Source organism: Carlito syrichta, unplaced genomic scaffold (assembly GCF_000164805.1).
Source record: "Carlito syrichta isolate Samal-C Ts95f unplaced genomic scaffold, Tarsius_syrichta-2.0.1 Scaffold307050, whole genome shotgun sequence".
Taxonomy (NCBI): Eukaryota; Metazoa; Chordata; class Mammalia; order Primates; family Tarsiidae; genus Carlito; species Carlito syrichta.
This window is the reverse complement of record NW_007251146.1, coordinates 46,616-57,395: the sequence shown is the minus strand read 5'-3', so window position 1 is coordinate 57,395 and position 10,780 is coordinate 46,616. Positions and strand designations below refer to the sequence as shown.

The following is a 10,780-nucleotide window of genomic DNA, read 5'->3' as shown; positions in this document are numbered from 1 at the left end:
GGGGGGTTGTTTTTTGTTTGTTTCACCTCTTCTACATCAGCAAAACATTTCCCTTTGAGGACTTTTTCCATCAGGGAAACCAAAAGAAATTCACTCAGGGAAAGACTGGGTGAAGAGGGAGGCTGCGGCACGGGGGACATGCCGCTTTTCGTCAAAAACTGCTGAACACTCAGCGCAGTGCAGGCAGGTGCACGGGTAAATCCCCCATCATGAAATGGACAAAAGCGCTGAATCTCAAAAAAAAAAAAATCACTGAAGCTGAACGCAGCCTCTCACAACAACGCTGGCTGGTCCACAGATGCCAATGGGTTCATCTAGGGGGATGCCTAAACTACAAGGAATCACACTCCAAAAAATAATTCCAGTTTTTTTGTGTCCCCCCTTGTATGCTGGATGAGCATGAACCCATTGCAACACATATTCCGCATTGGAGCTCAGACTGCTTTCCCTGAGCTTCTAGAAGACGTGTGGCCCAGGTTGGCTTTTCTACTTTCATAAGAACTGCCTCTCAGGTTGTTTTTCTTTGAGGTTCAAAACCAGGGCAACTGCTCAGGATCTGGGAGAACTTTAGAAAAATCCTAACAGCTGGCCCTTGTGGTTTTCAGGCTCTCTGCTTACCCACATGTACCTAGATGTCACCTTGACTGTGTCCCTGTCCTGGCCAGATTCCATTCCTAGCAGTTTCTCCGCAGCTGGGTCCCTGCCCTGGGAGGCAGCCCAGGAGGGTCGGTGTAGACCGTGAAAGCCCTCCACCCATTCAGACCTCATGAGGCCTCTGCAACACCGCTGCCGGATAGAGCAGGATCCTCAGATGGCCAGGGGCACCTTGCCACCATGTTCTCAGGCCCAACCACTGTCCCCACTTCCTGATGCACGAGAGTGGATGCCATGCTGGGCTGTGGTGCGGGTGACTTGTCTGGGGATCATGAGAAGCTCCTGGGAGTGTCTCATCACTGACACTGCCTTTTGCTTTCTGCTCTTGCTCTGTCGCCCTGTCTTTACGTGGGGACCAGGGAAACCCAGACACTGCAACACCACGTCCCCACAGCCTCCACCTTCCCAGCCCCCCCTTTAAAGCCCTCCTACCTGTGGCCCCCATTTTTCCTGCTGTACTCAACCAGCTCTGAGAAACTTGGCCTTCGTGGTTCCCAGCACTGTCACTCACCAGTCCTTCCGTGTCTCTCCCCTGAGTTTGGCTTTCCTCTCTCATCAAGGGCTTGGGAGTGGCAGGCGCTCTCAGTCATTGCCTGTGAACATCTTTGTTTCCCTGCTCTTGGTTAATAAGTGCCTAGCTGGCTCTACCACTCTAGATGAGACCACTGCGCCATGATCCTCTGGCTTCTAGGATGGCTTTGGATATATGTCTGCTGCCATCCCGCCCTGTGTAGGTAATGACTTTTTAACAGAGGGTCTGGCTATGTTGCCCAGGCTGGTCTCAAACTCCTGGACTCAAGCCATCCTCCCGCTTCAGCCTCCCAAAGTGCTGGGATTATAGCCACGAGTCATTGTGCCCAGCCATGGATTTTTAAATTCTACAGTGTAGGAATCTGCCAGTGGGTGACAAGGCGAGCATTGAAAAAGAGGAAAAAAATAATGTGATTAAAAAGGACAGTGCATCAGCCTGTAATCCTGGACTTTGAGAGGCCGAGGTGAGTGGACTGCCTGAGCCGGCGGGTTCGAGACCCGCCTGGGCAACTTGGCGAGACCTCGTCTCTACAATAAATCAAAAAAATTAGCTGGGCGTGGTAGCGCGCGCCCGTAGTTCCAGCTACTTGGAAGGCAGAAGCAGAAGGATTGCCAGAAGGATTGCCGGAGCCCAGCAGACCGAGGCCGCGGTGGCCAGGAGCATGCCACTGCACCCCAGTCTGGGTGACAGAGTGAGACTACAACTCAAAAAAAAAAAAGGGACAGTACAAGTGGAACTTCAAGCTCTCCAGATCAGGCAGGAGCTGCTGGTGGGGTCTGTGCAAAGGTCTCACATAGGTAGTGCCAGTCAGGAGCCCTGATTCTTGAAGTCCTGAGGTCTGTCCTGGGGAGGACAGGGACCCCTCTGGCCTTCAACAAGCTGAGCCAGGGCTGCTCCTAGGGCCCACTTTGCCCAAAGTCCGGCTCCAATTTCATGCCGCAAAAAGCCTCAGTGTGCTCTCCCTGAACACCCTGGAGGGAGCCATCTAGGGTCTAAATGAGCCCCAGAAAGAGGTCAGTCCCCCCTCCTCCCGTGACTGAGGCCCCATGTGCCCTGGCACCCGAGCTCCAAGCCCGCCCCGTCCTGCTCCCACTTGGTGTTTGATTGGTGATCCTGCTGTTTCTAGAACATACCGAGCCCCGTCCTGCCCTGGTCCTTCATGTTAGCAGTCCATGCTCAGATCTCCTCCACCCCCGGCCTCCCCTCAAATATCAGTGTCAAGTGGCTGGTCACCAGAGCGAGGAGAGCCAGGCGAGGGGCCAGGGCGGCCAGGACCGGGTGAGGCACTTTGCCCCCACAGTCACCCACCCTGGGGAAAGCAGCTGAAAAGGGCATCAACCCGAGGCAGGCATGGGCTTTGTAGTTAAGCCATCAAGAGGCCGACACTGGTCCCTGCAGCAAGACCCCACAAGGCCCTGTGGCTCCTGGCATCCAGTCTCTCCTAGGGAGGTCAGCTGGCCCTGCGGCAACAGGGGATCCAGGGCATCTGAGTGGGGACATGCTGCAGCAGGCGCTCGTGTCCACCCTGCTCTTCAGCTTGGAATGGTTGGTCCCAATCTTGCTACTGGCCACTGCCCTTTTCCTGGGCAACTCCCGGGGTCGGGCTGTAAGGGTTCATTTCCCTCTCCAGTGACCTCTTGGCCCCCATAGGACCACTCTCCCCATTGCCTCACTCCGAACCACTGCTGACAGGAGGTTCCTTGACAACTGCCTCTGCTGCTCCCACATGCAGGCGGCAGGCTACCATGTGCTCTGCCTCTCCAGGCAGGGAGTTGGGACCAGGAAGAGAATGGGTGCACAGGTGGGCCAGGCCACAGGACGAGGCCTGGAGGAGCTTGCATGGGGCCAGGGCACTGCTTGGGAGATCACTGCCCTGTTGGCTGCAGCTGTCACTGCTTGCTAGGGTGGACAGGCTGCACAGCCAGCGAGCTGAGCTGGCCACAAGCAGCCAAGGGATGAGTCCAACACTTGTACCTGTTGGGAGCTCAATGTAGCCACCTTAATGGGCTGGCGCTGCCCATCCCAACACACCGACGATTGCAGGACACAGGAATAGTCCCAGACCTGGCTCATGGCAACGTAAAGGGGATTTTACTGTCATAAAATCTTGTTTAAAAACCCACATCCAAGCCGGGCTCGGTGGCTCAGCCTGTAATCCCACGCCTTTGGGAGGCTGAGGTGAGTGGATTGCCTGAGCCCACAGGTTCGAGACCCGCCTGGGCAGCGAGACCTCATCTCTACAATAAATCAAAAAATCAGCCGGGCATGGTAGCACATGCCTGTAATTCCGGCTACTTGGAAGGCTGAGGCGAAAGAACTGCCAGAGCCCAGCAGGTCGAGGCTGTGGTGGGCAGGAGTGGCCACTGCACTCCAGTCTGGGCGACAGAGCGAGACTCCAACTCAAAAAAAAAAAAAACCCACATCCCCCCCATAGTGGTCTATATTTTTAGTGTATATAGAGTCCCCTTGTACAATGTGTGATACAGTTTTGCCATCTCATTTATACCCAAGATGTATTTACTCCAGACACTTGGAAGAAACCTATTTTAATTAAGAGACACTTCCATTTAGTCAAAGAATTGGTACAAAGGGCTCCACGTGAAGTGATCATTTATTAGCACTGGTGCTGTTTGACATGACAGGTTCCAGTAAATAAGCCGAACTGCACGGAAGTGACAGAACAGGCCAGGCGGGACCAGGACCACGGCTCACTTCTTCCACTCGTTCTTGTCGTAGTCCCACTTGGCAGAGAAGCCCTGGATGGGGTTGACCTTCATGTCCAGCATCCTCTTGGTCTGCATGGCCACCCAGTCTTTGTCGAAGGTGTGTGGGATGGGGCCATACACTACAGTGCAAGACAGTGTCATGCAGGACTGCTGGCACAGGCCGCCCTAAGCCAACACCTCCCTCAGGGCAAGGTCCTCCTGCACACCAGCCCCAGGTCGGCAGAGCCACCCATCACTCAGCACCTGCTCCAACCACTGCATTCTTTCTTCTGAGCACTGACGACTCTAGGTATTTTTAAATGATTCCTTTGCTCATAAAAAGTTAGCAATAAACTAATTAAGCTAAAAGCAGAACTTCGGAACAAGCTGCAGACAAAGGGTCTAACGACAGCCAATGTGACTTGGGAGAAGATCAAACAACAGGCGGGGCTGGGATGAACCCACATCCATACTCAAACCAGAGTGCAGGGAGCCACTGCGAGACCTGTTCCGCCTCAACAGAAAGCAGCCGGGAGCAGCAGTGGCCCAAACAGTGGGTAGCCCGCCAGCGACTCGGCAGGAGCCGGAAGGTCTGAAGCCCAGGACTCTGGCTGGCAGATCAGCCCCCAGGACAGCTGAGACGGTCGTTGCGGGCATGGCTTCCGCCTCCTCACTCAAACCCTCACAAAGTCGTCCCTCGACAAGTGACTGTTGAGCAGCTAAGCCACCCACGAGCATATGGTGTGCCACAGAAAGCAGGATTTCACCAGCAAGCAAGTGCGGCCAGCCATGAGCCACTCAAAGTCTGGCATATAGACTAGCCTGCCAGGCCTGTTCCCCAAGGCCTGGACAAGACCTGAGCTGGAACCAGACTGGAGCAGACAGGGTATCTCACGGCCCCAAGGCAGTGTGGCGGCCCCACTGCCCCCACGGAGCACCATGCTGGCTACCCCCAGGCCCACAACAGGCACTTGTGCCCCTCTGCTCTCTGCTCACCATAGTGCTTCTCCCAGATGATCACGAGTGCCGTGAAGCCAATGAAGAACATGGCAGCGCCCACCACCGTCTTCCACTCGTTGGTGCCCCTGTTCATCTCAGCAAAGCTCTCGTTGAACTGGATGCGGTACACTGGGGACAGGCAGGGCAGTGTTCAGACATGAGGTCAACACTCCCCCTTCACAGGCTTCGACCACTTCTCCCCAAAACACTTGCCAGGGAGCTGAGGGCTACCACACTGGCCTAGGCAGGAACATGCTCCCACCCATCTGCCACACATGAGCTCACACATTGGCGTGTGATGGAAGAAGGGAGGAAAGTACACGGGGTGTGCGCTACACAGTGGAATTACAGCGGAAGGGCCAGTCTAACCACGAGACTCTCCTGCCCCTCACCCAACACTCAGCGGCCCGCTGCTTTCAGGAGGCAGGGTCCCACCCAGCAGGTGTGCCCAGGCTACACCCACACGCTCTGCTCTTCCCCGGGTCTCTGAGACCACAGAAACCAGGTCTCTGAGACAGTCGCCCAGAAACCCAGCAGTGATCCTGTTACATACAGCGGCTCTCTGGACAGTCACCCAGAAACAAGCAGAGGCTGGCTCTCACCCTCTCCCTCTCTCCCCTCTTCCTTCTCTGTCTCTCTCTTTCACACACTCACACAGACACACACACAGTCCCGAGAGCTGCACGCGCCTGCATGGCCCCCCAATACCCACACTCGACTTTCTCATCCAGGGAGAGGCTACTCCAGGATGCCTTCTCCTTCTCCTTCAAGGCCTTCTGGCTGGCAGACAAGTGCTTGACGTGAGCGACGTCGGGCAGGGGGTAGTCACGCCGGTCCACGTAGCTCGGGAGAGCATAGTCTTCACTCTTCACAACACTTCCTAAGCACCACGGTGGACAAAGATTTGAAAAGTCATGGACTGAAGGCCACAAACAAGGTGACGCTTACAGACACTGGAACAAGCACATGTATGCAAACCTCAAAACTATCAGACATCTTGGGGTCACTGCCACTTCTCAAACAGGTGAAGGGCTGTGGTGTGGACAGGGCTAGCAGAAGCACTTTAATCACAGCAAAGAAACCTACCAGGGCAACTGTCAAGTACCTGGGCGAGGCATCAAGGTGGCGCTTCCTGCATGACTCCCCCCCACCACCAGAGGTGGCCCAGGGTTCATGAGTTCCCTGCCCTGAGGGACACAGGACTAAGGCCTGTCTGCCAGGAACTCAAGCCAACAAGGAAGAACAAGAGCAATGTGAAACTCATGAAAGAAACAGGTGTTCTGACATCAGAACAAACGACTCATGAGAGGCCATCACTGCAGCTTGTTCCAGGGATGACCCGCATCCTACGGGGGTCAAGTGGGAATCATGCCCACCCCTCAGGAATGAAGGTCACAGAGCCATGCACCCATTTACTCAACAATTATCTGCCATGCGCCTTCACAGGCTAAGTGCAGCTCTAGACGCTTAGGACCCTCAGTGAGCATACCCAAGATCCCTGCCTAGCAGTGCCTACATTCTATAAGTGGAATACAAACAATAAACACGACAAACATGCACATTACGTATCCAGAGAAAGTGCCTGGAAAAGAGAAGTGCAGTAGGTGAGGGGCTGGGACACATGCAGACGCAGGAAACCAGGAGCCACAGCCCGAGGACACAGCCACTCAGGAATCCAGGGGAGAGGTGACCTGCACACACTATGGCGCACGACAGGATCAGTAGGGTTGTTTTTTCTAAAATGTGAACCATGGTCGGGCTCAGTGGCTCAGCCTGTGATCCCAGCACTTTGGGAGGCCGAGGTGAGTGTATTGCCTGAGCCCATGGGTTTGAGACCAGCCCGGGCAACTTGGCGAGACCTCATCTCTACAATAAATCAAAAATTAGCCAGGCATGGTAGCTCTCGCCTGTAATTCTGGCTACTTGGAAGGCTGAGGCGGAAGGATTGCCAGAGCCCAGCAGGCCGAAGCTCAACACTGGGGTGGCCGTGAACGTGCCACTGCACTCCAGCCTGGCTGACGGAGTGAAACTCCAACTCAAAAAAATAAATAAATACAAACAAAAAATAAAATGTGAACCATGTGCATATACTCACATGTGCACGTAACTAACCCACAAAAATTCCCAATGCAGGAAACTCCAGACTGCTATCTGTGGGAGGAGGCGAGAACTGAGCAAGGCTTCTGTTGTTTTGGGGCCTATGGATGAGCGCATCTCATGCGAGGAAAGCTCGGACAGCAGCAAAGACGGGTGCACCTTGGTTTCTATTTAGGGTTCTCCAGCTGCTAAAAGCCATTTCTCCAGCTCCATCCTACACCTCCAAGAACACTCTCTGGAGGTATGAAGCCCTGCCAAAATGCTTCACCTCCATTAGCTGACTGTCAGTGACGCAAGTCCCCCAAATTGAGCTACTAGTAAAGAAAACATTTAGCCTTCAAAGCAGGGTGTGTATTTCTCTAGATGTTTACCTCGGCCCTGCAAATGCCTAGTGTACTTACGTTCGTGTACTCAACCTCATCCCAAAAGGGTCTCAGGTAGAAGTGGCCAGAATTAATTTTGATTTTAAAACCCTGATTCTATTAAAATAAGTAGACTAAAAAGAACAGCTGTATACTAAAAATTCTTACCAAGTTTAGTCCAAAAAAAAAAGTCTCTAAAAAGCTGAAAGCACTCAGCTTACACATGAGAGATATTTTTTAAAAGATGTCAGCTGAAGTGATGAGAATGTTTCTAGAATCAACCGTGGTGATAAGGGCACAATTTGGTGACTATACTAACCGTCAATGAAGCATACATTTTTTTTTTTTTTTAGTTGGAGTCTCACCCTGTCGCCCAGGCTGGAGTGCAGTGGCACACTCACAGACACCACAGCCTCAACCTGCAGGGCTCAAGCGATCCTTCTGCCTCAGCCTTCCAAGTAGCTGGAACTATGGGCATGTAATCACCACACATGGCTATTTTTTTGTTTTTATTTATTGTAGAGACAAGGTCTCGCCAAGATGCCCAGACAGGTGAAGCATATACTTTAAGTGGGTGACTTTTTGATGAATTACATCTCATAAAGCTGTTATAAAGCGATAAACCCTCATAACTTTTGAAGCATGCAAGCCATAAACTTGCATTTTCTAGAAAATGAATGGCCCTGGTCTCCCCGCAAATAAGGGAAAAGCAAATGTTAATATACCCAGTATTCTTTTTAAACAGAAAAAATGCAAAGATCCCGATTCTAACGAATGTTTGCCATTTCTGTCTTCAACATGAATTTTTTTGCTACATCCGTGCTAGGCAGATCTGGGAAATCTGAGCTCTCCCTCACTCAGGTTGTCACCGCAAACATCCCAACCAGTGACCATCAGTGATACCCTGCATCGCTTTACACTTTTATGTTGAGAATAGGTTTATGTATTATTCACGCATGACTTGTACAATCAGAAGGCAAGCCTTGTCTGAGACGGCAGTGCATGTGTAACTGCTACTGTGTGCTGGAAATGCGGCAGTAACTAAGACAGGCAGAATCCCCATCTCCAAAGGCTTCCGCCTCAGAGGCAGAGGAAGACACACTCAGATAAGACAAGCAGCCACACAGCACATGAGGGCTACAGAGAAAACAAAGTGAGGTGATGCGACAAGAGCTTCCTGAGAAGGGGTGGCCAGGCGAGGCTGCTCTACGCTCACACTTGCAGAGGAAGAACGCCCAGAGGGCACAAGCAGCCACACCTCCGGGCTCCGGGGCAGCACAGAGTGAGGCTGGGCTTCGACAGTGAGCAAGAGGGAAGGCTGCTTTCGGTGGCGGTTTTAGCTGTTTGAATGCAGTATTAGTAATGAGATCAGAAAGGCGGGCTGGAAATGTCGCCAGGACAATGAGACCGTGGGGACTCCCCAGGAGCCTCCCCGGAACAAGGCCAGGTTCAGTGCTTCTACTACTCTGCAGTTACCCCACCTACACTGTCTTCACCTACCTGTCCCTCTCCAGACTGCAAGCATCCTCAGAGAGGGTCCACATCTCCTACTCTTTTTACTATCAGTGCCTCGGAGTGTCTGGTACAAAGAAGGTGTTGGAGAAACGCAAAAGTAAACTTGCTGTGCCAGACAAAGAACTAAGCTCTTTACGTGTATTTTGGATGAGGAAACAGATTCCTAAGCTTAGGAAGCTAGTCCAGGATAAAAATGAGATGCAAACCCAGCTCAGAACACTAAATCCAAGCCCATACATCCATGGCCTCTATAATGCAAAAGGAAGTTACATGGTTTGGAGTTTTGTGAGGGGAAAAGATCACGCAGGTCAGTTATGGTGAATATCTCTTGAAAGGGGTGGAAATTGAACCTGAACCTGAAAACAAATGGAAAGGAAGAGAAGGAATAAGGGGGCGATATCAGTAAAAGTAAGACCAAAACTAGTATTTCATTTAACTTATCAACACTTACTCTATAACTAAACCCTGTGGGAAGATTTCCATCTCCCCTGATCTTCAATAGCAGGATTCAGATCTTGGTCCTCTATGAAACTCCAGCACAGGGTCCTGGAGCAAAGTGAAATTAGCTGAGCCTATTTAAAAGAAAAGTCACACTTACCGTGTGCTCTTACACACACCGAGGTGGAAAGTGCTCGCTTCCCAACAAGGCTAAATACCCTGGTAGCCAGCATCCTGAAAGAGAAAACATACACCTTAGCCATGAGCGTGGGAGGACATCAACTGGGAATGAGCCTCCCTGACCCAGAGCATTTCAGAAGTGAATGCAATTCCTTCCTTTGCTTCTCCTCAGCATAAATCAATCATTTTCTCTCACTGGCTGAATTCATAAAAGAATCTGGGATGAGGTTTTTCTTAATAGTCAGCACGTTTTTATGGAACTTCATTATAAACCAAGGGTCATAATATATATGTGCTCCAGACAAGTAACAGAAAATTGACCCTCTTAAAAGGAGAGAAAGTTTAATGACGGAAAATTCCAGAAATCATTCAAGAACCGCGCTGCCCTGACAGGCTCCATTCTCTGGAGGTCAAAAGGTAGCAGCTTGCCAGGTGCAGCAGCTCATATCTGTCGTCCCAACACTTTTGGAGGCAGAGGCGAGAGGATTGCCCGAGCTCAGGGGTTCGAGACCAGCCTGGGCAACATGGCAAGACCTCATCTCCACAATAAATCAAAACAGCAGGGAGTAGTGGTGCAGGTCTGCGGATCCAGCTACTAGGAAGGCTGAGGCCGAAGGATCGCCTGAGCCCAGCAGGTGAAGGCTGCGGTGATCGCTAGCCATGAGCTGCCACTGCACTCCAGCCTGGGCTACAGAGTTGAGACACCAACTCAAAAAAAAAAAAACGGGTACCAGCTCACAGAGAAGGTGGCCGCGTCCACTCGCCCGGGGACCTGCTCAAAGCCTCACGCTGCCTGTGCACAGGCTGGAAGGGGCCATGGGAAAAGGCTGCAGGTCCAGCCCTGTCCACCTCCAATCCACATGGAGAGCGGGCCACCGAGCTGAGCCCCGTAGGCGGGGCCTTGAATTCAGGCCACTCTACCCTATACGGCCCTTCAGATCGACCCTGCCGAGGACCGCAGATGACGACTTGGGAAAATGACCCGCCTTAGAGCAAAATAAACCAGCATGACGTCTGGGCTGAACGCTCGCGCTGCTTCTCTCCCCGGGCCTGGCCGAGCGTGCGCGGACGCCGGGCGCCCTCCAGCCCTCGGGGAGCCCCGTTAGCTCCGGGGCGGGGTCGCGGAGACCTTGGCAGGAGGGAAGCCGAGGCTGCAGGCGCAGACTGGGCCTGCCGCCCCGGCCGCCGGCGGCCTCGGTCAGCGGGCGCCCCAAGGTCAGAGCCGAGCCCAGCTCGCAGCCGCGGGGGGACGGGTGAGGCCGGGCCCAGAGGCCGCGGCCTAGCGGACCCCGAAACCC

The 10,780-nt window shown here is 52.9% G+C and overlaps 1 protein-coding gene across 2 annotated transcripts; it reads right to left on the bottom strand.

Annotated features, from left to right (window-relative positions):
• Window positions 1–3,799: 3,799 nt before the first annotated feature.
• LOC103266174 lies at window positions 3,800–9,550 on the bottom strand. 2 transcript variants are annotated; one of them, XM_008063807.2, is made up of 4 exons: window positions 9,463–9,550; window positions 5,603–5,770; window positions 4,888–5,019; window positions 3,800–4,031 (listed from the first exon to the last, which is right to left on the bottom strand). In XM_008063807.2, exons 1-4 carry the CDS (start codon window positions 9,533–9,535, stop codon window positions 3,895–3,897), a joined length of 510 nt encoding a protein of 169 aa, XP_008061998.1. In that variant the 5' UTR covers window positions 9,536–9,550; the 3' UTR covers window positions 3,800–3,894. The 2 variants fall into 2 exon arrangements, with proteins under 2 accessions (XP_008061998.1, XP_021571069.1); XM_021715394.1 differs by having other exon boundaries at window positions 3,870–4,009; window positions 9,463–9,541.
• Window positions 9,551–10,780: the final 1,230 nt, after the last annotated feature.